The sequence below is a fragment of the Acipenser ruthenus genome, chromosome 56, assembly GCF_902713425.1.
Source record: "Acipenser ruthenus chromosome 56, fAciRut3.2 maternal haplotype, whole genome shotgun sequence".
NCBI lineage: Eukaryota > Metazoa > Chordata > Actinopteri > Acipenseriformes > Acipenseridae > Acipenser > Acipenser ruthenus.
This window is the reverse complement of record NC_081244.1, coordinates 4,505,839-4,533,628: the sequence shown is the minus strand read 5'-3', so window position 1 is coordinate 4,533,628 and position 27,790 is coordinate 4,505,839. Positions and strand designations below refer to the sequence as shown.

At 38.8% G+C, this 27,790-nt stretch overlaps 1 protein-coding gene across 7 annotated transcripts; it reads left to right on the top strand.

Moving 5' to 3' along the window:
* The first annotated feature begins 336 nt into the window (after positions 1-336).
* On the top strand, positions 337-19,663 carry LOC131724715 (protein translocase subunit SecA-like). 7 transcript variants are annotated; one of them, XR_009320290.1, is made up of 3 exons: positions 345-602; positions 2,624-2,860; positions 3,926-6,120. XR_009320290.1 is itself a non-coding variant. In XM_059017348.1 (2 exons), exon 2 carries the CDS (start codon positions 17,435-17,437, stop codon positions 19,661-19,663), a length of 2,229 nt encoding a protein of 742 aa, XP_058873331.1. In that variant the 5' UTR covers positions 337-602; positions 15,757-17,434. The 7 variants fall into 7 exon arrangements, 1 of the variants encoding a protein (XP_058873331.1); XR_009320289.1 differs by having other exon boundaries at positions 3,921-6,120; XR_009320287.1 differs by having other exon boundaries at positions 3,688-6,120.
* Positions 19,664-27,790: the final 8,127 nt, after the last annotated feature.

Here is a 27,790-nt window from a genome sequence, read left to right as displayed (position 1 = left end):
GTTAGACAGAATAAACTACTGAACTCCTAGTTAAAACACTTTAACATACATTATAAAGCAATATATTTAAGTCATTGGAACCACTCAGAATGATAATGTTGTTGAAGCTGACACCCTGGGATCCTTCAAGAAGCTGCTTGATGAGATTCTGGGATCAATAAGCTACTAACAACCAAACGAGCAAGATGGGCCGAATGGTGCCTCCTCTCGTTTGTAAACTTTCTCATGTTCTTATGTTCTAATGATAGCAAGGCATACGAGGGTAACGTGATCCACACGGCGATGTGTTTTAAAGCAGCGTTGCCGCTTTAAGGGTCCCACGCGTTGCCCTTTTAATAACTGCAGAACCGCACCGTATCGTCTCTCTGGATCAGTCGGCCGTTTACTGGATGATGCAATGCTGGTTTACGTCAGATCCTGGAGAAATGATGGCGAGGCAGGCCGGAGAAAGACAACAACAACAAAGAATGAAATCAAAATAAATAAATCAAAATAAATAATACAAACCCGGATCACTATTACAGAGATAAGCGGCTTCACGACGACTCCTCAGCGAAATGGCGGCTGAGGAGGTGAGGGAAGTCGTTCGCGTGAGAGTAAAGGTAAGAATGACTTGATTCTGTAAAAGTAAATACATGTTTTTGTATTATTACTTTATAATAATGTCATCTGGAAAAACGCGTAATTCATAATTAATCGTCCCATATCCTAATTCCTCGCTTGGTCCTCTGTCAATATTCTTTCTCCATTACGGTTCATTGTGCTGTAATAGTATTTTTGCACGTTTTTGCTTAATTTAAACGCATTCAAGTATCCATTTACACTTATGACAGCATTAACTGACCGCAAATTAATCTGTTTTAATGTAGTACTCTTTTAATTTAGATCAATCTTTCAGTCTCGGTCCATTCCCTTCTAGTGGTGTCGATATTATTATTATTATTATTATTATTATTATTATTTATTTATTTCTTAGCAGGCGTCCTTATCCAGGGCGACTTACAATTGTTAAAGATATCACATCATTTTTTTACATACAATTACCCATTTATACAGTTGGGGTTTTTACTGGAGCAATCTAGGTAAAGTACCTTGCTCAAGGGTACAGCAGCAGTGTCCCCCACCTGGGATTGAACCCACGACCCTCCGGTCAAGAGTCCAGAGCCCTAACCACTACTCGGAGTTAAAACGGCGATAATAGCCGGCTATTGCTTAATCGAAGATAAAACAAAACAAGTCTGTCAAGCACGCAAGGAACAGGGAAGTCAGTGTTAACTGAGATGGAGCAAAATTCACTAGAAGAAAGAAAACCTGATTTCTTACATATGTTGTGAACAAACAAAGCATAATCTAAGAGGTGCATATCAGATTGAAAGGTTTAAAACAATGTGGCTAAACAAAACACACATGTAGTCCATGCGGTCCTAGAAAAAAAGAAAGATGCATTGCCAAAGTTGTGCTCAGTAGTACAAGGAATTAGCAAAACATTGGTAGTATACTCACACATATATATATATATATATATATATATATATATATATATATCTATCTATATCAACCATTTCAAATGGCAATGTGAGGGGATTAGAAAAAGATTACTCTAAAATAATTGGCATTCGTTATTTATAATATAGAGTAGACTGATGATTAATGCACATTTATAAAAGTCAGTTCAGATTATAATAACAGAATTACCAGGGCAGCTGTTAAAGGCAGAGGTGGGCGCGTTACTGAAAAAAAGTTACTCATTATCCGTTTCTTCAGAAGCAAAGTAATATTATGTTCCTTACATATATTAATTTAAAAAGTAGTGCACTACTTAAAAGTCTGCGAGTTAATCGCAGACTATTCCCCATAGTCTGGTAATCCGTGTTTTAAATGTATGCCAAACAAATAAACTGTAAAACCCGTGGGTTACTTTTTTTTCTCGGGGGTCAACGTGGACGAATGAATCAGGCAAGGCGCTATTATCTTGCTTCGCTCTCCTCCTGGTCAGGTTTTATTAATCAGCGACTTCAGCAATGTTACAAAAACAAATTAATTTGTCAGCAAATAGTATATTTTAAACTGTGTTACAATCATTACAGTAAATAAAAACAAAAGTGAAGTACTCGGGATCGTTGTGCACTGTACTAACTTACACCCCCCGCACGAATTCATACGCCTCCCTTCCTCCCAGCGTTCTCCTTGCTCTCCTTAGCTACGGAGGCTATTCAAAGGTACAAAATAAAATATTAACACTGAAAAATCTAACTAAATATTGCAGTTCTTGCTAGCTTCATTATAATGGCTCACAAAACTAACAACTCTTAATCATATATATATTTTTTAACTATGACCGGGGTGCATATATAAGAACATAAGAACATAAGAAAGTTTACAAACGAGAGGAGGCCCCATTCGGCCCATCTTGCTCGTTTGGTTGTTAGTAGCTTATTGATCCCAGAATCTCATCAAGCAGCTTCTTGAAGGATCCCATGGTGTCAGCTTCAACAACATTACTGGGGAGTTGGTTCCAGACCCTCACAATTCTCTGTGTAAAAAAGTGCCTCCTATTTTCTGTTCTGAATGCCCCTTTATTTAATCTCCGTTTGTGACCTCTGGTCCTTGTTTCTTTTTTCAGGTCGAAAAAGTCCCCTGGGTCGACATTGTCTATACCTTTTAGGATTTTGAATGCTTGAATCAGATCACCGCATAGTCCTCTTTGTTCAAGACTGAATAGATTCAATTCTTTTAGCCTGTCTGCATACAACATGCCTTTTAAACCCGGGATAATTCTGGTTGCTCTTCTTTGCATTCTTTCTAGAGCAGCAATATCCTTTTTGTAACGAGGTGACCAGAACGGAATACAATATTCTAGGTGAGGTCTTACTAATGCATTGTAAAGTTTTAACATTACTTCCCTTGATTTAAATTCAACACTTCTCACAATATATCCCAGCATCTTGTTGGCCTTTTTTATAGCTTCCCCACATTGTCTAGATGAAGACATTTCTGAGTCAACATAAACTCCTAGGTCTTTTTCATAGATTCCTTCTTCAATTTCAGTATCTCCCATATGATATTTATAATGCACATTTTTATTGTCTGCGTGCAGTATCTTGCGCTTTTCTCTATTAAATTTCATTTGCCATGTGCCTGCCCAGTTCTGAATGCTCTCTAGATAATTTTGAATGGCCTTTGCTGCTGCAACAGTGTTTGCCACTCCTCCTATTTTTGTGTCATCTGCAAATTTAACGAGTTTGCTTACTATACCAGAATCTAAATCATTAATGTAGATTAGGAATAGCAGAGGACCTAATACTGATCCCTGTGGTACACCACTGGTTACCTCGCTCCATTTTGAGGTTTCTCCTCTAATCAGTACTTTCTGTTTTTTACTTGTTAACCACTCCCTAAACCATGTGCATGCATTTCCTTGAATCCTTACTGCATCCAGTTTATTCATGAAGGATCCTATAGTCTCTGTTTCAACAACTCTGTCCGGCAGCCTGTTCCAATGTTTCACCACCCTTTCTATGAAAAAGCTCCTTCTCCCCTCGGATCTGAATGTGCCCTTCTTCAGCTTCCACCTGTGGCCCCTGGTTCTGTTCTCTGTGAAAATTAATTCTCAGCAGTTACTTTGTTAAACCGCTTGACAATTTTAAATACATCTATTAAGTCGCCTCTGGCTCTCCTTCTTTCTAGGCTCTACAGATTGAGCTCTTTCAGTCCATCTTCATATGACATGACCTTCAGTCCTGGAATTAATTGTGTTGCTCTCCTCTGTACTCTCTCCAATGCCTAAATGTCTTTCTTATGATATGGGGACCAGAAAGGGATATACTCTCCACTTTCAACATTAAAATGATTAAATCTATCCGTGGCTTACTGCTAGCTGTCAATTAAAAAGAAATAATGCTAGAACTGTCTTTTGTTAGTACAGAAAAGATGATCTGGAAGAGCACAGGCTACAGCAATCTAGGATGTCTATCGAAGTCAGCACAAAAACACGAGCGTTCCCAAAGTCACTTGCGAGCCACTGTAGTAACACTACACTAAAAACTTTTGGACAAACCCGGATTGATGTTCAACTGGATGAGCAGAAGCACAGGGATACAACACATCATAATGAGCAAGTAAGAAAAATTATGAGGTTCTAAACACTTGCTTGATTGATTCTGTTGCTTTCACTGGCAAGCAAGAACTGGCTTTCATAGGGCACAATGAAAGCACCAATTCATCAAATAGAGGTAATTACGTGGAATTACTTTCTCTGATTTCTGACTATGACAGCATGTTAAGCAATCGCTTGTAGTCGAAAAGGAGTGTTTGGCCTTTAAATGGGCTACCCACTCTTTACGATACTACCTGCTGGGACACTCATTTGATCTTGTCACAGACCACTCCCCACTCAAGTGGTTAAGCACGATGAAGGACAGCAATGCCCCAATAACTCAGTGGTATCTGGCATTGCAGCCCTTCATGTACCACATGGTACATCGTGCAGGGAAAGACCACCAAAATGCAGATTATTTTTCCCGGGAGGGGGGAGTAATGGGAGAGATAGATTCAGCCGAGTGTTCCTTCGGCTCCACTCTGAGCGGTGGGATATGTGACAGAAATGAGTTTTGGTTGTAATTATCCCTCCTGACCTGTGAGGGCACTAAGCAGTGAAAGGGAAAGGCTTTTTTTTTTGTTTATTTAGCAGACGCCTTTATCCAAGGCAACTTACAGAGACTCGGGTGTGTGAACTATGCATCAGCCCGAGAGTCACTTAAAATTACGTCTCACCTGAAAGACGGAGCACAAGGAGGTTAAGTGACTTGCTCAGGGTCACACAATAAGTCAGTGGCTGAGCCGGGATTTGAACCAGGACCCTTCGGGTTACAAGCCCTTTTCTTTAACCACTGGACCACACAGCCTCCTTGGACGGTCTGGCCTGACAGTTCTTTCCCAGGGCCAGGAAGTCAGTCATTCTGGAAGGTGGTGAGACTCTGTTGCAGGAACGTATTGATCCGGAAACGATGTAGCAGCTGCAGAGAGTAGAGACAGCTGCAGTCGTTTACCAAGGGGACACGCGTGACAGCGTAAAGGGGACGGAGAATCGTAAATCTTTTCCTTCGCTTGGTTTCAGAGCCAGATACGGAACTGGAAGGACCGGGAGAGATCCCCATTGAATTATTGTGAAAAGTGTTTGTGAGTGTTTTGTTTGTTTTTGTCGCTGTTAGTAATTGTCTTTTGTTTTGTAAATTTACTGGATGGCTAACACGTCTCTGGAGCTGTCGCCTTGGGCCAGCACTACCTGGAGCAACACTGCACTACAGTCACTGTTTCAATTGTTATCACTCACCACTAACACTACTGAATGCACCCGGACTGGTGACCATGGATTGTATTGTGGGGCGGATAACGTGTACTATTATTTGGTTTGCAAAACCAGTTATTATTGTTTCTTGCCATGCTCTATACATTAGTGTGTATTGCCGGGGGATTACTGTTTGGTCGCCAGACCAGGAGTTTAAAAATAAAACAAACCCCTTTTCCAAACCGAAATACAGTTTTCTCTGTGTGATTATTTCTGCACTGTATCAACCCCACACCTGTTTCTACTCAGCAGCCACTTTGCCACACACCCTAAAACCAGTGTAACATTCGACTCCTTCCAAATGCATATCTATAGACAAAATACAATATGACATGTTTATTTTCAACCTTACACTAGCTCTATTCCTCAGGTGCCAAAAAAGAAATCTTAGAAACTGAATGTAAACGGTCCTCAAAAGTCAAAGTGTGTCCAAAAATCTTATAGTAACTGGTGCCGAAAAAAGGCCTTGGTATGTCTGGAAAGTTGTTCTCTAGCTGAAAATCAAGGGTTTCCAAAACATCTTTGCACTGCATGTCACCTGATATGTGGTTTGAGTACAATATATAAATGCAGATAATTACTACGTTGTTTATAGATGGCACTGTACCAAAAACTATTTTTTAAGTGACTACCATGGAAAAATGCTTAATCGAAGATAAAACAAAACAAGTCTGTCAAGCACGCAAGGAACAGGGAAGTCAGTGTTAACTGAGGTGGAGCAAAATTCACTAGAAGAAAGAAAACCTGATTTCTTACATATGTTGTGAACAAACAAAGCATAATCTAAGAGGTGCATATCAGATTGAAAGGTTTAAAACAATGGCTAAACAAAACACACATGTAGTCCAGGCGGTCCTAGAAAAAAAGAAAGATGCATTGCCAAAGTTCAGTAGTACACGGAATTAGCAAAACATTGGTAGTATACTACCAATATATATATATAGGCTTCACATGTAAAACAGAAGATGTAAAACAATTCACAACTTATCTCCTTGAAGGCGAGGGTACTAAGGAAAGTCAAGGTCAACTATCACTCAGTACAGCCATCATCGAGAGGGCACTATCTCTTGTAGAACATAATTCATAATTATTGTTTTCTTTTTTTTTAAAAAAAAACCTAAACCCTAGATTTACCTTGAATTTGAAATTGAACTGACTCGTCTGCTACCTTTCCGCTGACGTTCTAAGAAAATAGTGCCCAAATTCACTCATGAATTTAAAGATTTAACTAAAAGTATGGTTAAAACAAACAAACAAACAAAATCTGTGATGACTAATTGTAAATATACTATTTTATTGGATTGGCATTGTTCTTAACTGTAGTGTATTAGTAGAGAAGCAAATGGTTGTAATGCGATTATTAAAATCGGGTGGGAGGGTAATTATTTTGGTACTGTGAATCTTAGCTGCTTTATTTTCGTTATTATAACTATGTATTTGTTTGGAGGGAATAATTGCTAGAAAAAAACCTCAAATTGAAATGAATACCACAAACAAACAAATTGGGCTGTTAAATGCTTAAATGAGTGGCTTTCTGGAAAAAAAATACTTAAAATGAATGAATGAATTAATTAACAAAGCACCTTAAACTATTACGTTGTTTGGTATACGCTAGAGCAAATGGGAGTGAATTACTTAGCAACAGGACCTAGAATATGCAGGGAGGCAGGCACCTCACAGATAGAAAACTAAGCAAGTTTTTTTTCTTTGATAGTATTTAAAGTCAGAAAAATTACCTGAAACACATCTAAGCAAGTTTTTTTTTTTATTTAAAGTTATTTAAAGTCTTGCCTCTTGCCTTATTGCTTAAACATACACCTGCCAAGGAAAATTAGGTCATAGCTAATACATCTTATGACATGTCAAAATGTAAATAAAAAAAACTGTACATTGTTCCTGTCAAATAAATAATTAATAAATCCTTCTTCTTCTTCTTCTTCTTCGCTTAAAGTTATTCTTCCTATTACCTAAAATGCCTTACAATATTATATGGTGTCGCAGGGAGTAAATTGTGGCATCATAGAGGGTCAAAACAGAGATTGCGAGTTAAAAATATATATATATATATATATATATCCAAAGTAATTAACGAGTTAATCGCAGAAGTTAGCTGCTATTAATTAACAGCCCTACTTTTTTATGATTCTGTTTTTAAATTGTAAATATGTAGGCTAACAACCTTTTTATTGTTCATAACTACTGAACAAAAATATGTTTTTTAAACGAAAGGGTTAAGAAATGTTTCACAATGGTTTCTGAAGAATTTCCACTGAAATGGACAGGTTATCTTTTAGAAGAGGGCGGTGGGTGGCAATTATAAATACACTTGGCATGATTGGTTTATTCACAGTGGTTCCAGGACCGGCAACGCGCAGTTTCAGTTGGTGAGTTGGTTTATCTTATCTGAAATATTGACAGATTATAACAGAGGTCAATTTGTGAGACGTCGTATTATATATCATTACAGTACACTTTTGTCATTCAACTCATGGAACAGGAAAGCGGCTTTTTATTGTTCATGTCAGGTATAGAGTACATTTTGTCAAAAATATATATGCGTGTGTGTGTATATCTATCTACCTATATATATATATATATATATATATATATATATATATATATATATATATATATATATATATATATATATACACACACACACACACACACACACAGGTAGATAGGTATATGACATGTCTAAGGAATAGATACTTACATTATCATTTACCATATAGTTATGCAGCACTAGGAATGAAGCAAGAGGCAATCAAATACAGTACTATACAATACTTTAAATGGTAAAAACCTATAACATGTGCACTGTGTGTAAAAGATGAACAGACTTGTATAAAATCGACGATTGGATTATAGTCGGCTTGGAGTGTGTGATACAAGTTTGAAGATTGGTGCAGAATCAAGGCAGTTATATGTAGTGATCCCCATGCAGAGTGTGATGGATGAATGCAGGCCGGCGGCAGCAGTGTGGAGTAGTGGTTAGGGCTCTGGACTCTGGACCGGAGGGTCGTGGGTTCAATCCCAGGTGGGGGACACTGCTGCTGTACCCTTGAGCAAGGTACTTTACCTAGATTGCTCCAGTAAAAAAAAAACAACTGTATAAATGGGTAATCGTATGTCACAAAAAAAAAAGAAGTATTTGTATGTAAAAAATAATGTGATGTCTTGTAACAATTGTAAATCGCCCTGGATAAGGGTGTCTGCTAATAAATATTGAACGCTGTGGGAGCATCCACTCTTTTTAGGGCGAGCTCATTTTGGAAAAATATCAATTAGCTCGTATTCTCTACTATTTTACTTAACTGTGATGACAATAAACAAACAAATAAATAAATAAACCATATGACAGCACAATATTATGAACTATCCACACAGCACGAATTACTACAGCTCTTTCCGGAAAAGTTTTTTTTTTGTAATTATTATTACCGCATTAGCAACAACTGGGTGTCTGAGCAACAGTTCTTGAAAGGAATACAATCATACAGTGAGCAGACCCTCTGCGGAGATTGAAACAGATTCCCCCACACACACCAAATTACTGTAAAGTAACGAATGTACATATAATGCTTACTTTCAACTGACTATTCAATACTGAATATAAGCAGACGCTCGTGTAAACAATCCGACAAGGCGACCCTACGAAGGGATTTCCAAACACCAGAAAGTAGACATTTTTAAATAATAATAATAATAATAATAATAATAATAATAATAATAATAATTATTATTATTATTATTATTATTATTATTACTACTTTAATTTGATGAATTATTTCTCATAGATATTTTTATTATTATTTAAGCGATAGTTCCCGTCGATGATGGCTCTATACGTGTGATAGTTGACCGCGACAGGGAGTTATGCGTCCGGAGCCAACAGTGTATACAGTGTAGGGCAGTAGTGTGGAGTAGTGGTCAGGGCTCTGGACTCTTGACCGGAAGGTTGTGGGTTCAATCCCAGGTGGAGTACACTGCTGCTGTACCCTTGAGCAAGGTACTTTACCTAGATTGCTCCAGTAAAAACCTAACTGTATAAATGGGTAATTGTATATAAAAAATAATGTGATCTCTTCTAACAATTGTAAGTCGCCCTGGATAAGGGCGTCGGCTAAGAAATAATAATAATAATACTTGCAAGACGGACGACACACGCCTCACACCCAGAGCCTGGTACCTGTATAACTCCGCCTCTAACTCCACCTCTACAGTGAAGCAATTTCCAAGTCCACACATTGATGCGTTGATGCCACCCATGTTAAGTCGTCTTTTTTGTTTTGTTTACGGAATCTACTTTTCTCTGTATTGTCAATGTCGTAACATGTAATATGCCCATTTTATTTATGTTTTTCAAATAATGAATACATCGGCATTGCGTTCTAAATAAACCATTTAATCATCATTACATTTATAAATACAGTATTAATTAATGCGCTTACGTTTCCATATAATATATACAAAAGCAGTAATCGATAACTATTTGCGGTATGTAATGTATGTAAAAAAAAAGACAATCTGCAAGCATTGTTGGGAATGGTCTTGATGTCAGCGTATTTTTAAAATATTGCTTGACACTCTATGATTAATATACTGCTCTCCGCTTCTTTGGAAACTTTTCAATGATCCGTTTGTTTCTATTGTAACAATACTGTTAGAACGGAACCCTATAAGAAAGTACAATTGTATTGTATAAAATATGTATCCTACACCATCAATGTACAATTCCCTGTGTTACAATAATGCAGTACCACCTTAATAATAATAGTATAGCTACACTATAGAACCGTGGTACATTTTTCTAGGGGTATAGCTTCACACAATCTGCATTTACTTAATCGTATTAAAGTAAGAATGATGTGTGTCATTCTCATCTTATTTACAATGTAAAATTGACATGCTTACATGTCTGTATAGGTTAGCCTAGGTATACGCAATAAAATATAGGAAGCTGAAGTTCAGGTCGTCACTCATATTATTTGCATCCCAGTTTCTGTTCTGTCTTTTAAGCTCATATGCCAATTGATTTATCAAAGTTGAATGATTATCCCTTTGTTTAATTCCCTTTGGTCATATCATGTTGACCTGCTTTTTGTCTGTGAGTATCCCACAAGGATCATCCCTTCTACAAGTGCATGTAACCTGGCCCAACATGGATTTGTGTGGCACATATGCCAATGGAGTTTGTATGTCATAGCTAAATATCCCTGTGCCATGTATTTACATATCCTAAATGAAATACAAACTGAAATTATAATTTAAATGTAGATGTAAAATAAAAATACAATCCTGCGTAAACCATTGTGCAATCAGTTTTTTTTAATATAAATCAGTTTATATATATATTTCTATAACTGTTATTTTGCAGCATGCACAAAGTGAATTAGATATAGGGTATATTCACGCCTGGACATGTTCACATAGATATACCAGCATGTGGATTAGTGTTTAGGGCTCTGGACTCTTTACCGGAGGGTTGAGGGTTCAAACCCGGATGGGGCACTCATGCTGTACCCTTGAGCAAGCAGGTACTTCACAGATTGCTCCAGTAAAATAGCCAGCTCTATAAATGAGCACAAATACAAGTCACTTTGAATAAAAGCATCAGCTAAAAAATTATCTATAGCAATTTATGTCCATATGTGAAACACACACACACAAAATACAGCAATTTATCATGTAGTCACATAGAGGTGGTGATTAAATGGGACTATTTTAGCAAGGTGCAATTGCATTGAAGTGAAAGTGGTTGCCTATAGGTACAGTTGGTGGCTAAAAGTGGAATTTAAGACAAACCAACCCTAACCTTAACCCCAAACCCTAAATAACAAGCTGTGATGCAAATAAAAATCCAACTACAGCCTCGTATTAAAGATTATAATCATTGAACACGTCTGTGATGTTTGTTGGTATAAAAATGAATGAGTAGAAAGGGAGTGGATTTGATCTGTTCCTATTAAAATTGGAAGATTTTTTGATTACATACACAACATACACATAGGGTAGTGGTTAGGGTTCTGGACTCTTGACCGGAGGGTCGTGGGTTCAATCCCAGGTGGGGGACACTGCTGCTGTACCCTTGAGCAAGGTACTTTACCTAGATTGCTCCAGTAAAAACCCAACTGTATAAATGGGTAATTGTTTGTAAAAAATTTTGTGATATCTTGTAACAATTGTAAGTCACCCTGGATAAGGGTGTCTGCTAAGAAATAAATAATAATAATAATAATAATAATAATAATAATAATAATAATCATAATAAGGAGTTCTGTAACCACTGGGGGTCTAAACGAAGAACTTGATTACAATCTTTGCTCTTATGATTTATCATGTATGTTAGGTTATATTTTGTGGCATGGTGGTGTGGTGGTTAGCGCTGCTGCCTCACAGCTCCAGGGTCCCAGGTTTGATTCCCGTTTCAGGGGAGTTTGCATGTTCTCCCCGTGTTCGTGTTGGTTTTCACCAGGCACACCGGTTTCCTCCCCTCATCCAAAAACATACTGGTCAGGTTGATTGGTCACTCTAAATTGCCCTCTGTGTGCATGCTTGTGAGAGTTGGCCAGTGATGGACTGGTGTCCCATCCCGGGTTAAACTTCAGCTCACCGTGACCCTGTATTGGATGAAGTGGTTATTGATGATGGATGGATGGTTAATATTTGTAATAATGCATTTATTGACATCCACATGTCCTCCGATTTAATAAACATTTGGACTGAACGTGTTTAATTTTCCCACACAACACGACACTGCCTCCTCCATGCTTGACAGTGGGAACCACACATGCAGAACTCATGCGCTCACCCTCTCTGCGTCTTACAAATACTCGGCGGTTGGACCCAAATATTTCAAATTTTGACTCATCGGTCCATAAGACCGACTTCCACTCCTCAAACGTCCAGTTTCTGTGTTTTTTGGCCCAGGCAAGTCTCTTCCTCTTATTCTGCACTCTTAACAATGGTTTCTTTGCAGCAATTCTTCTAGTTAGGCCAGCTTCACGCAATGTCCTCTGAACAGTTGATGTTGAAACATCTGTACTTCTAGTAGCATTTAGCTGAGCTTGTATTTCAGGGGCAGTTAATCGCCGGTTTTGCAGACTTGTGACTCGAATGAACTTGTTCTCTGATTCTGAGGTCACCCTTGGCCTGCCTGAACTTGTTCTGTCCTCATGAGTTTTGCGATTTGTCTTAAAGATTGACCTTCATTTCTTAAAGTAATTACAAACTTTTTTCTTTGCTTAACTGAGCGTATTTTGCCATTTTCTGCTCCCTTACATTAAGGAATGACAAACTTGTGCCTATGCTACCTATATTTATAGTAATCATGGACCCTCACCTCTTAACAATAATTGGTGACAAAAGGTTAATTAGGTAACATGCTAGTTAACTCGGAGAACATCTAACAAATACACTTTTATACTTAGGCCAGTGCTCTAACACCGTGTTATACACATTTCAGACTTTTAACTGACTTGGGCTTCAGACTGAAATCCCCTTGCTTTGGGGGACCATTTCATTGAAATTGACAAGATTTACATTTTCATTTAAAAATAAATTTTCTGAATGCAATTCACTTATGATTATCAGCTTATATAAGTACACGTATCATATAATGAAATATTAAGTGTTTATAGACAAGTTTATACAGTTAAAAGCATAGATAATCATGAAAAATCTGGTTTCAAGCAGGTGTACTCAAACTTTTGACTGGTACTGTGTGTGTGTGTGTATATATATATATATATATATATATATATATATATATATATATATATATAATGTTTCCTTTAAAAAGTTGAGGAGGCTCTATTTTTCCTTAAAGCGATAGCCTCCTTTATTGTGATCCTGTGTGAATCAGGGGGCAGAAGGATAAAACCAGTTTGTTACAGTTGTTTTTATGATATCCTATTATCCACTCATGTGCTATTAATTTTCATAACGTGCAACCAGTTATGGAGGATATTTTATGCCCAAATTAAAAATATATAACTAAATACACATGTTATATCTGTATTTACAGTGCCTATAGAAAGTCTACACCCCCTTGAACTTTTTTCACATTTTGTTGTGTCAGTGCCTCAGAGTTTCATGCATTTAAAGAAGGATTTTTTCCACTTATCTACACACCATACTTCCACATTGTTAAGGGGAAAAAAGTTTTTATTAAGAATAAAATTATATATTAAAAATACAAAACTGAAAGATCATAATTAGATAAGTCTCCACCCCCCTGAGTTAATACTTGGTAGAAGCACCTTTGGCAGCAATGTGAGTCTGTTGGGATAGGTCTCTACCAACTTTGCACACCTAGATTTGGCAATATTTGACCATTCTTCTTTACAAAACTGTCAAGCTCTGTCAAGTTTCTTTACATTTTCGATTGAATTTAGGTCGGGGCTCTGACTGGGCCACTCAAGGACATTTACCTTTTTGTTCCTTAGCCACTCCAGTGTAGCTTTGGCTGTGTGCTTTGGGTCGTTGTCATGCTGAAAGGTGAACTTCTGCCCCAGTTTCAGCTTTCTTGCAGAGGGCAGCAGGTTTTCCTCAAGGACTTCTCTGTACTTTGCTCCATTCATTTTCCCTTCTATCCTGACAAGTGCCCCAGTCCCTGCTGATGAGAAACATCCCCATAACATGATGCTGCCACCACCATGCTTCACAGTAGGGATGGTGTTCTTTGGGTGATGCGCTGTGTTGGGTTTGCGCCAAACATAACGCTTTGCATTTTGGCCAAAAAGTTCCATTTTAGTTTTGTCAGACCACAAAACCTTTTGCCACATGGCTACAGAATCTCCAAAAGGAATTCAAGGTGGGCTTTCTTGAGTAATGGCTTCCTTCTGCCACCCTACCATACAGGTCAGATTTGTGGAGTGCTTGGGATATTGTTGTCACATGCACACTTTGACCAGTCTTGGCCATAAAAGCCTGTAGCTCTTGTAAAGTTGCCATTGGCCTCTTGGCAGCCTCTCTGATCAGTCTCCTTTTTGCTCGGTCATCCAGTTTGGAGGGACGGCCTGATCTAGGCAGGGTCTTGGTGGTGCCATAAACCTTCCACTTATTAATAATCGTCTTGACTGTGCTCCAAGGGATATTCAAGGCCTTTGATATTTTTTTATACCCATCCCCTGATCTGTGCCTTTCAACAACTTTGTCCCGGAGTTTTTTTGAAAGCTCCTTGGTGCTCATGGTTGAGTCTTTGCTTTGAAATGCACTACCCAGCAGAGGTAACCTACAGGAACTGCTGAATTTATCCTGAAATCATGTGAATCACTACAATTTAACACAGGTGGAGGCCACTTAACTTGTTGTGTGATTTTGAAGGAGATTGGTTACACCTGAGCTAATTTAGGATTGCTATTACAAGGGGGGTGGACACTTATCCAACCAAGCTATTTCAGTTTTTTTTTTAATTTTCTACAAATTTCTATAATATTTTTTTCACTTGGAAGTTGTGGGGTAGGATGTGTAGATAAATGAAAAAATAACTATTTAATGCATTTTAATTCCAGGCTATAAGGCAACAAGAGGTGAACATTTTGAAAGGGGATGTAGACTTTCTATAGGCACTGTAGGTATTTCTATATTTATTTATGTATTCATTTATTTATTCATTTATTTTTCATTTTGGCATAACATACCCTCCATAACCAGGTACATGAAACTATAATTCATTTACTACAGAACATACATTTACAAAATTAGGCTACATTAAAATAATCTCTGCAACTGATTTTTTTTCTCTCTCTTCCCTGATGTACTTGCTGTATTATTTTATATTCTATTAAATATAGTTTTTTGCTGCAGTTCCAATTTGAACAGTAAGTTACATTTTGTATTTTCCCCATGTATAGTACGGGTTTCAAACCATAACACTCTGAATATTGCATTACTGTGCTGTTCCCTGCATTATTCCCCAGATGAAGGCTGTAGATAGCAGGTGTACACATTTATAAACTCATTTTCAGTTACAGCCATTTCAGACTGGCGAACAATTTCCATCACCAAGGTGTTTGTAACTCTGAAGTTCTACTGTATTTTATAATGCATGTATGTTTTTAAAGTTTTGGTAAGGCAACTTCTCAAACTCCATAGTGGTCACAAATTGTTTTAACATTTCAAAATATGTACATAAAAATCATGATTGTAGAGGATATAATATTATATAAATATATGGTACAGTAAGATGATCAGAGACACCCACAAGTATAACCATCATTTCAGCTCCCTTCTTCACGTGTTAAGTAAGACTTTTGCACAGCAGTGTATGTATGTATGTATGTAATATATATATATATATATATATATATATATATATATATATATATATACACACACACATACACACAGAAGTTCATGGTACATTATCACATTTTCTAATGCATCTTGCTTTTGTGTTACAGCTTTGGAGAAATCAATCTCATCTAGTAGCTAACATTCGATCATGGGGAACCAACCCTCAGAGGTCCATGGCTGCAGCTGCCACAAGTGTGGACAATCACTTCCACCTTGCACATCTTTCGATAATTTTAAAAAAGAAACAGTGGAAGGTCGCTTTGTCTACGTATTCAATGGTGGACAATATTTCAGAGAAGTGGGCAGGGATAATGCCTACGAGTGCTGTGATTGTTTCTTCAAACCAAGGAGAGATAGAGAGAGATGTGAGGAGGAAGAGAGGAGGAGGAAAGAAGCAGAGGAGAGACAAAAGATGGAAGAGGAGAGGAAAAGGAGAGAAGCAGAAGAGAGCAGGAACTGAGAAGCAGAGGAGAGAAAAATGCAGGAGGAGAGGCAAAGGATGGAAGAGGAGGAGAGGAAAAGGAGAGAAGCAGAGGAGTTGAAGGAAAGGCTGGCAAACACCAAAAAGCAAAAGCAAAAGCTGTCATGGAAAGATGTAAGGTCAACGCCCTGGCAGAAAACAAGACAAAAAGGGAAACACTAGTCAGCCAGTTTGATGAATTTGAAGCTGTAAATGAAAAAGAAAAAATAGCCCAAGAATCCAACGATCAAGAGTTGCTCAATATTCTTGCTTCAGAGTGTGGCATCCCTGTTTCCAATATGGATCTCAGTCAGCTAACCCTGGATCAGGTGGAGAAAATCACTGAAGTCCTCAACACTCTCCTGTTTAAAGAATGGATTTCTCAGCCCCCAGGAAGAAGTACCTTAACTCATGCCCAGGTTGTGATCACTGAGCTGGCACTATCCTTGATGGATATTTCAGACATTACCACATTGGAGAGTGTTGCTGATCAGGTTCAGTTCCTGATGGAAACCATCAACAGTTCAGGGAGGAAACTGAATGAGTGTCTTCAGTTTACACAAGCACTGTTTCTAACACTCCTCAGCCATCAAGGGGAAAGCAGTGGTGATTATGTAAAGAATGAAACAATAACCATGAAAAGGCTCAAAAGTGAACAGCTTTCAGAGGCAGAAACCTATGTCCTCAAGTTTCTAGATATTCTTCTCATTTCCTTCCAAGAAGTACATGACCCGAGATTTGCTGCTGGACCACTGAATGTCGAAAATAAATGCTTTGAGATTCTACTGACGACTGCCATGCAACCCATTAATGAAGGCTGTCAATCAGACCTCATTGCAAAGCTTTTTGGACTTGTGCACTCCAATCTATGGAGGCCATTACAAGCACTGGATCTTTTTTGTGCACTGATGGAAAAGTATGATAAGGATACCATTGTGAATGTGTTACATTTGGTGGAAACCTATCGTGTTCCTCCTACGTGGCAAGACCTTAAAGGCAGGACTATAAGCAGTCTTATTGGCACTAAAAGTTTCTACCTGGAATTTTAAAATGCTCTGAAAGGGGATGATGAAAAAAGTCTTGATGTCATTCTGAATGAAATAAGACAGTCAAAAGATGCTGACATTGAAACTATTGAAAAAGTGCGCTGCATAGTCAAAGAAGTGCAGAATCTCAGCAGCCAATGTCAAACAAATGAAGACAACACATTTTCACAAGCCTCGTTAAAGGATTGCAGCAGGGGAGTTGAAGATCTTCAGAAGATTTTACTGACTCTGTGCAAGGCAGTTCATAAACTTAAAAAATGGTGGCCCAGAGTTACTCAGATGGTAAGTTGGTGTTTCCTAGCACTGTCGAGCTCTGCCAAACTTCTGGAAGTCGGGACTGGGGAGGGGAAATCCTGCATCATAGCCATGTTTGCAGCCATGCGAGTGCTTATGGGAGAAAAAGTAGACATAGTTTCTAGTTCTTCTGAATTGTGTAAGCGAGATGCAGAAGATTGGAAGGAATTCTACAGTTACTTCAACATTACAGTGGATGTGAACACCACCCAAACAACAGATGAAGATCGATTTGAATGCTACAAGTCTGACATTGTCTACGGCACTGTGGAGGCCTTTGCTGCGGACCATCTTCGCCAGAGTTTTGAGCTGAAGAAAATAAGGCCTGATCGTCAGTTCCAATGCATCATAGTCGATAAGGTGGACTCTCTTTTGTTAGACCAAGGGGTGCAGTTTACCTACCTGTCAAGTGACATGGTCAGCATGCAGCACCTAAACACAGTCCTTGCAATGATCTGGAGTGCTGTGAGCCAGCATGGTTATGTGGCGACTGAAAGCAAGGTGTTCATCAGGGGCCCACCACTACCATTCTACATGGGGGTATATGATTCCCTCGACACAAAGGAATTGAAAATCGAGGACTCAATTGATGTCTTAATGATCGCTGAAGAACTTGGCCTTGTTCCTTCAGGTTTTACTCAGAGCATTGAAACTATCGAAGAAAAAGAAAAAGATAATTTAGGGAAGCAATTAAAAATAATAACCCAGGAACAAATGCTGACTTTCTTCGAAAAGGTTGAGGAATACCTCCCCTATCATTTCTCTGCATATATCCAAGATGAGAATGGGATACTCAGATTGCAGACCCAAGGAAACTCAGAAGAGGACCCCGGTATCCCCTTTCTGGTTTTGGAAGATGGTCTGTGCTGTGCCCTCTGTGATTCAGATCAGCACTTATGGGAACCCATTGGTAACTATGTAAGAGATCACCTGCAGTTCACCCCCTGTGTTGATGATAATAGTAAGCATAGCATCCCTGGTTTTCTCCACAATCTCGTGGAAACAAAGTTGGAAGTCTGGGTTCAGAATGCCTTTTTAGCCATCAAGCTGCAGCCAGGCAGGGAATACATTGTTAAACAGGACCAAATCCTTCCTGTAGATTTCAAGTCCACCGGTATCGTTGAGCAGAATAAGAAATGGGGCGATGGCTTACAGCAGTTTCTGGAAATGAAGCACCACACTAAACTCAGCACCATGTCCACAATAACTAACTTCATATCCAATGTCGCCTATTTCAACAAGTACCAGGGAAAGATCTATGGGACGACAGGGACTTTAGGGACCGAAGCAGACATCAAGTTTTTAAAGACACTCTATCCAAACCTTTCAGTGTGTAGAATCCCTTCCTTTAATACGAAGAAGCTGTTTGAGGTCAAAGGCGAGATTGAGGGCAGTCCAGATGAGTGGAGGAGGAAAATCTGCTTGGCTGTTAAAAATCAAATCAGCCCTACCTCTTATGGGAAAGGTCGTGCAGCATTGGTCATCTGTGAAAGTATTAATCGAGCAAAGGAAGTCTGTACTGAACTGAAAAAGCAGTTAAACTGTGAACCCAAACTGTATACCCGCAGCGATAATGACAACACAAGCATCACCAACAACGACCTAAATCCAGGTGAGGTGATTGTCGCAACTAACCTAGCAGGCCGAGGAACAGACATTAAGACCACAGACGAGGTGAATAGGAGTGGTGGGTTATTTGTGGTCCTCACCTTCCTTTCTCAGAATGCAAGAGTTGAACGGCAAGCGTTTGGACGAACTGCACGCAAAGGCCAGCCTGGTTCTGCACAGCTCATCGTGTGCCGCAGCCACCTTCAAGAGACTTTGAGGAAAGCTCCCTCCCTTGATGCAGTGAAGGAACTTCGGGACCATCTGGCAGAAACCAAAGTTCAACATGTCTTGGAGGATGACATACCTGAGGTGCTTCTAAGGGAAAAGCTGTTTTTTAAGTACTGTGAAATTCTCCTCAGTGTGTACCAAGAACTCAGAAATGTGAGGGACCAAAAAGTTATAGTTTCCATTTTAAATGAGTACTGGGGGATCTGGCTGCAGCTGAAATCAAAGCAGATCTTAGAACTAAAGCAGACGGAACTACTCACAAGTCTGGATGTCGACATACGAAATGCCAAACTTCAGTCGGAAAAGAATGAATCCCCTTCGTCTAGTGTTTACCACTACATAAAGTTTGCAACGAAGCCCTGTTTAACAACAATTTAGAGGAAAGCACTAGACTTTACAAGAAAAGCATGGATCTGGACTCTGCTTGGGCTGCCATTGCCTTTTACAGTCATGCCTCTTGCACCATTAAAGCACAAGGTAACAGGTACAAGGAAAATGCTATAGGTGATTTGAAAAACGCAAAGGAATCTTTGACAAAGTTCAAGGAGCAGTGTTTGGTCACCTTGCAGCTTGTCAAGCTATCTAGCAAGGACTCAGTTGAAAAAAGAGGGGACAACAACATGACCAGGTTTCAGGATCACATCATGATCAAGTGTCAAGTGCTGGATTTTTTTGATAAAAACATAGACAAAGCTGTGGGAAAGCTGGAAGAGCTAAAGAATGCAAATGAGGATGCAGAAGTGCAGGAGACGTCTGTGTTCTCTCTAGTGCCAGAAACCCAGTCTGAAATCAACGAAGAGCTGTATGAGTTTTATAAACAGGGGCTGGTCAACATTTTCACTGTGCGGAAGAAACCGCGTTTCTGTTGGGAAGGACTTCTAGTCTTCTTGCTGGGAGTGCTCCAAGTGGTGGCAGGAATTCTCCTGACAGTTTTTACCAGTGGCACCCTCGCCAACATTGGAACAGGACTAATCGCTGAAGGGATATCCGATTGCATATCAGGAGCAGAAGCTATGATAACAGGGGAATTCAGCTGGGAAACATGGGCAATTGAAAAAGCTGTGTCAATTGGAATCTCCCTGGTTGGTTTTGGAATTGGCAAGCTCATCGCTAAAGGAGTCAAAGCCAGCATGAAGGCTGTCAAAGCCATTGGAAAGCAACTCAAAGCCTTGCCTAAACTTGCTGCCAAACAAGCCAAAGGGGCTTTGGGGAAAACCATGAAGGGTGTCTTGAAGAGTACACTGAAGGAGGCAGGCAAACAGCTGGGTGCCGAACTCTTGAGCAAAGCGGAGGAGTTGGCAATGGAAGAGATCATTAAAGGTATCAAAGTAAAAGTCCAAGAAGAAATCACCAGACAAGTCAAATAGAATATGAAGAAGGATCCTTTGAAGCTATTGGTGGATACCTTTGTGCTGTCACACTTAAAGGATGGGACACAAGCACCTGTTCTACTGCTGGATGAGGATAATAATAAGAAAATGAAAGAGATTTTTAAACAGGTGGCCGAGACCGTGCTAGAACCTCAAGGATTGAGCCTCGATTGGCAGCAAAAGATTTCATCTTCTCTGTTCAACATTATGAGCAAAGTTACTGAAGAGGCTAAAGGAAAAGCCAAAGTTGTGTTGAAACTAATCCAGACTGCCCACATGGTAGCGCTGGGTATTGATGCGGTTGCCTCAGTCACCATTCTTTGTACTCAGTTTCATGAGAAATTTTGTCAGGAGCTGAAGAAGACTGTTGAAGAGGAAGAAATGCACGAAGTGCAGCTATCGGAAAACGACAAACAGCTTTTGGAGGATTTCAAGCAGGATTTGGCTGCTGTTGTTGCAGAGAAGTTGGCAGACACTGCAGTTGATGTGTTCCATCAAAAATGTTCAAGTCATCTTATAAGCCTAATTCAGAAACAAGCAAGTAATCGTATCAGCACATCTACTGAAGATAAGCTGGAGGGCATTAAAAAGAAGCTCTGGAATAGCACCTCTACAACTGTCAGCACCATTAAGTACAACCGTAACAGAATAACCACTTCAGAGAAGCAAAAGCTGCTTGTCATACCTTACACCACCAAATTCCAGGAAACCAACAGATCAGGATCTGTGTTTGATCTCAGGGTACTATCTGAAACCATGGGCTTAAAGGTAGTAATTTATTCAGAGAACAAGCAGGGCAAACTACAGAGAACACAAGTGTTGAATGCTAGTTCCCCAAAAGACTCAAGAAGCATTGAGTTGACCTGCATACCAAAGAGCAAGCAGCACCCAGATGGGCATTATGGTGTGGTTTTAAAGGCTGAAGGGATGTTTCATGCCTTGGCCCGTGGGCTGGAAACAACGGCTTCTGAAGAGCGTGTCATCACAAAGGCAGCGGAGCTGCAGGCTTTCGGAGCTGACGCTCTCTTGGAGAAGCGTTATCATTGGGCACCTGTGATTGAACGCAAGGAGCTGGCCGAGGGGATCAGAGGAGGCCACTGGTTTACCGAAGAAGGCATTGGGAAACGGCATTATCTCGTACTAAATATGAAGTTCTTCAAGCAGAAAATCAAAGCCAGTCGGGATCTTCTGGAGCACAAGGTGGGACAAGTTGCAAACTATAAGGAGAATTGCGAGAAGATTAAGGCATCAGGCACCTTTCTCAAAGCAGAGCAGAAGCCTCATGTGGAAATCATTTCAAGAGCTTCCAAAAAGACACAAGCCAGTAAATTGGCCAAAACAATGCTAAAAGAAGCGCTGCAGGAGACATTTACCAGTGATAATATAAGTGAATGGATCAAAAAACTAATGGATGCAGAGGAGGATACAAACCTTCCCAGTGTAGTCATGCCTGCAGACATTGAGCTACCCACTACGAATTCAGAGCGTTTCCTTGATAAAGCAGCAGAGTATATCAGCGAGAATGATGTCATGGCAACTTTCAAATTCACCTTTATTGGCTCAGTGCCTGTTTCCATGCTGACCTTGTCTCCAAATGAGCCCCTTATCTCCTTGGATGCAATTAAACAGATCCAGACCACAACTACCAAAAAGGAGAGGAATGATCTGCTCATGGAAAAGCTGAAACAGTCCAACCTGGATATTTTACAAGCCTGGTTTGAACGTCTTCAGCCAGAGGGACTGATGAGCACCAGCCAATACGACGAGCTACAGAAATGGATTGAAGGCGAGAAGTATTTGGATCGAAATGATGTCTATTTCAAAGAAGCTGTAGCTCTGCTGTAAACCTGATTTGAAGAATATGTGGCTTCACATTCTGATTTCTTTTTCTACTCATCTCAACATGGTCCGGTCGCAGCTGGATTTGATTATAGTTCACTGTACCCCCCCCCCCCCCCCCGAAGAAAATGAAAAATAAAAAGAAATGAAAAACAATTTGGAAACCAAAAAAATCTATTTGAATCCAGTTGGGTCTTGGCCTGTTGCTGAAATTATTATTCATGAATGCAAAGAAACTAGTCTGACAACAAGGCCTGTCTTCTGAAAAAGTACTAGACAATTATGGAAATTAAAAAAAATATATATATAGTAAAAAAAATCCTAAAAATAAAATCCCTTTTTTACCATCTATAAAGAAAAGACCCAGAATGTAAGAATAATATTAAAACATAATAACTCCAGTAAACCTGATATGAATATCCATCGCTTTTCAGTCACACAGGCATTGCAGTGAACATGTATTGTTTAATAGTAATTCTTGAGAGCATATGTGAACAATTAATTAGCCACCTCCCTTGTAGATATTTCAAGGCTTCTACTCCTGTTATTAAGGAACACAGTCGACATGAAACATTAACATGTCTATCATTTATTTCATTTACAAGAGCTCAAACTCCCAGAAGCTTCATGCTCCACCTCTACCTTCCCAGTAACCAATCACTGCTTTTCCTTTGAGTGTTTTCAAAGTCATTGAACAATCAGTGTAGCACTGAATATCTGCATGGAGTGATGGACATCTTTTTCTTCACTCATAGCTTTGAGTAAAATACCATAAAAAAATCAAATGCATGTTACAAAAATGTCCTTCTACAATTTATATACATTATATATATATATATATATATATATATATATATATATATATATATACCACGGTGAATTTGTACTGTTAGTTTGCAGTTTTCCCATGCTTTCCCATGGTTAGACTATGCATTCACCATAGGTTTAGGGTTAGGGTTAGGGTTAGGTTTAGGGTTACCAATGTATCAAGGAGTAACCCTCATCATGCCTTCTATGCTACTTTGTAGTTGATAATCAGCATTACAATGAGCACAGTGCTTAAGTACATCCCATCTCCATTCGCTATGTATATCTCACTTGTGCAGTTTACAATGAAACACTTTGATGTAGAAAATGATAATCAGGTACCTTACAAGCTTAGAGGAGGTTTGATTCCTTACTTTCAAGCATTCTATACGGTTTCACTTCCTGTGTCATTTCATCAGCTGTGTCTTTGGGTTCAAAGTGTATCAGCTGGTTTGTTAAGGACAGGAAAGAAGTGTGGGGACAATTTCAATATCCAGGTGAATTGTCTTGCATAGTGCAAGACTTCTTGAAAGTAAGGCACACAAGCTTTCTTTAACCAGACCTAGGGCCGGACCAAAAAAGTTAGCACTTAGCGAATGAGGACACGAAAGCATTTGCGGTAATAAAACACAAGAAAAATTCCAAGTGAAATCTCACGGAACCAAAACAAGCCCTTTTTTCACCCTTCAAAAAGCAGCGATCGCTTGTTGACTACAATTGGGTTGAGAAGAGGGAGTGGTTTGCTATCGCCCAACCAAATCTACTCAATTCCAGCTAAAAATCACATCGCAAGACTTTCGCCGGACCGGACTTTATAGTCAACTTCGAAGTTGACTATGAAATCGCATATTAAGCAAATAGTAAAAAAAAATAACACTAAATAACCAGATATTTGCAACAAAAATTTAAGCTTTTTAGATATATATATTTTTTTTATTTCTAATCTTTGTAGTAAGCTACAACTACAGACGGTACACTTTTTTTTGAAGTCCATGGACAGAGTCACACGTCATCTGTGACGTCACCTACATCTGTTCAAATGATTCATTTCTTAAAGGCACAGTGCTCCATTACATTGAACTTTGATCAAACTCAAGGCTAACAAATGTAAAGAAACTAGAATACTAATAAAGAATGTTTTAACCACTTTAAAGATATTAGCTTTTAGTTTTAAACATTTGGTTACTCTCGTAAAGTACTTCATGTTGGCCTACACAGAAACATTATGAAGAACAGTGGGCTTGTAAGAACAAGCCCACTGTTCCTGTACATTTTGGCTATACTGTGTCAGCATGCATCTCAGAAGCATCAAGATAAAGTTTTTAAATTTGCTTTGGGTTTTCGACAGAAGAAATGATATTAATAATACTATATCTGCCCGTTTTAAAAGAAATTAAAAATCTGCAATCATTTTTTTTTTTTTTGGATAGCATTGGATAGCATTTCATAACAGTGACAGAACAATGCAGCACGATGCTGCAGACGTCATGAAACCAGGTCATTGCCGAGTGTGTGTGTGTGTGTGTGTGTGTGTGTTTTCTTTCAAAATCGCGTCCGTATTTTTCAACATTTTACACAATAAAAATAAAAGCATATTATTATTATTATTATTATTATTATTATTATTATTATTATTATTATTATTATTATTATTATTATTATTATTAATAATCATCAACTCATTTTTATTATTATTCCTACTACTAGTAGTAGTAGTTGTATGTAATAGCATTCATTCACTATGAAACAGTAATACAACACAGACTTATTTTATCTGTTTTCTGCCCTGGCTGTCTTCGCCTGCCTTTTCGCATGTTACCGCCTTGTTTCTGCTCCTTCAAAATGTCACAAATACCGTCTGGGGATTGGTCAACAGCTGTTTTCATGTTGCTTTTGGCGGTCCCTCCTACTCCGCGAAACCTCTCTCCGCCCATTTCACGGACAGGGCATGGTTTTGGTTTGGTGATAAAGAAAATGGGATATGGAAATTAGCGATATTATCGCATAAACACTCTTTCGCAAGAGCGATCAAGGTTTGATTTGGTCCGGCCCCTAATTATAAATGGAAAATTAATATGTGATATTGTAGTGATCGGTAATTCATCATGTGTTCATGTAAATAGTCATTGGCAATCCAGTCACTCCATCTGAGACACGTGACAGTCGAGTTTTATTCCAAGGAATCGAAGCCGATGACTGGACATCTGAGTTTCCTTCACCAACTGGTGGGCGTGTCCCAGCGGCTCCCCTCCAGGTTGCTGAAAAGCCAGAGTTCCAGCTACCCGGACAACAAACACTACCATCACAATGGTTCTTACTGAATTCAACAGAAGTGTCTCTTTTTTTCTTCAAAAACTGTTTTGTAGGGTTCCCGAGTGGTTCTCCTGGTAACAGTACGTCCGGGTGGTGTGCAGGGTGAGTCGTACAGTTAGGGGAGCGCAGCGGTCGCCGAGGGTCTCCCCTGGTAAAGGCACGACCAGGTGGTGTGTAGAGTCATACAGTCAGGGGATTGTGGGTTCACGTCCTGGCTGTGTGAAATCGCCAGTCTTCGCTGGGGATTCCGAATGCATTGGCCTTGGTGCTTCCACGGGTTAGGGAAGCAAAACTGTTTTTTTACCCTGAAATGTTTTATTGTGTATTCTCATAATTAAACAAAGCAATGATAGTTATTTTACATGGCGATATAATCAGTGAAACTAATTGTTTTACCAGGTATAAAGGCTTGGAAATGATCTCCATTCTCACCCCTAAGGTACTATGATTGAATCCTGCTTATCTTATTTTTGTTTTTAAATAAGCCACTTAATTAAAATCAATTACTCATGATATGATATTTGTATGAAGTTGAGCATAGTCAATCTGTATTTTCATTTTTTTGATAAAATACTGTTTTAATTTAGCATCTGTGTAGAAAATGTGGTTTGCGTGGGGTAGTCTATGGACTTGTAACTTTGTATAATTAACCAATTGTGGAAGGTGATGGTGTACTGTTGAAACCCTTGATTGGAAACTTCATGTGATTGAAAATGCTTTCTGACTTGCTGTCTAATAAAGAATGGTTTTATTAAAGTCAAACAAAATTGTTTTTTTATTACTATTCATACAAGTCTCCAACATCCCTGAATGAAATCTTAACAGTTCCACGAGTTTAGAGAACTGTTTATTAAATTTACACTGCCTGGCCAAATTATTGGGATCAACCCAATTGAAATGGCAAAGGTCTGCAAGATGGGAATTCTGCCTCAGTCATAATGAATCTTCAGTTTTCAGCAGGTTGTTTAGCATTCTTCAGAGATGGCACTCATGTGAATAAATGTATGCTGGAAAGACCTAGGCCCACTTGTGCAAATGAGCAAAAATCAGGCCTGCATGGAGATTCGATACACAGAAAACAAAAGAAGAATTTCCAACAGTTCATTACTTTAAAACACCACATGGCAGCTCCATTACAGGGGAAACAACATACTTGTTCTAAACTGTAATTAATTAACTGACTAAAATACAGCCACGGTTTATCAGTTTGCTTGACTCCCACTGTAGGGAAATGGGGAAAATAAAGTATTGCTAAATTTATAGAGAGAAACAGGTTTGCAGTTAAAATATACGAAGGTTGAAGAAATATTAACGGCACACTGCTCAACACAGCTGCGATTGGGGTGTTGAAACTTCACCCACCTTGCTTGGAACACTCCTGACACAATGGGAAACTAAACCAGCTTCACAAACACGTTTAGGCAAGATATATAAGACAGGCATTTGAAAAAGCAAAGAAAAAGCCAGCTTCACAAACATAATTTTCAGATCCTAATTTATTTTCCTTACCACCCCTACCCCCAATATTAAGGCCACCCCTGTATTCAGTATTAACAGCAACAACAATGATCCCAAAGCACATCACACACACAAAAATGAACAATTAAATCATAAAACTAAAAACAGAATTTGATAAAACAGAAATTTTTAAAAAAGATTAATGATTAATTGCACTAATTGCAAAAAACCAAAAACTAGTTTGTAGAATTGGAACACTTAAAGACAAAATGTTTGATCACAAATGGATACGCAGATCTCCAGATAAATGTGAAAATGTAAGTGTGACATACATCACAACACAACCACTCATAAGCACTTCAAATTTATTTTCATTTATTTACATCAAAAAGTGATTCCTCTAGAGGAAAATATACTTGAACTTTGACCCATTCGACTGCTCGAGACCATCACTTTCAATTCAAACACAAAATGTCTTGTTTTCAATCACTCGACAACACCCACAGTACAGAAATGTTCATCAATGATCAACAAAATGAGAATAAGTTAAAAATATATATATATATATATATATTTACATTTGTATTTCTCAGAAACTGGAGAGGAACAGGAAATTAAAACAAGGTAAAGGCAATCATCCAAACAAAGCTGAAGCACTAACGGATAACCACACAGAACGTCTGTACAGCACTGAAACACTACGTTTAAAAAAACCGAA

What these genes read in the sequence shown, in the direction of transcription:
- LOC131724715 (XM_059017348.1), top strand. Translation starts at nt 17,435, where the DNA reads ATGGTAAGTTGGTGTTTCCTAGCACTGTCGAGCTCTGCCAAACTTCTG.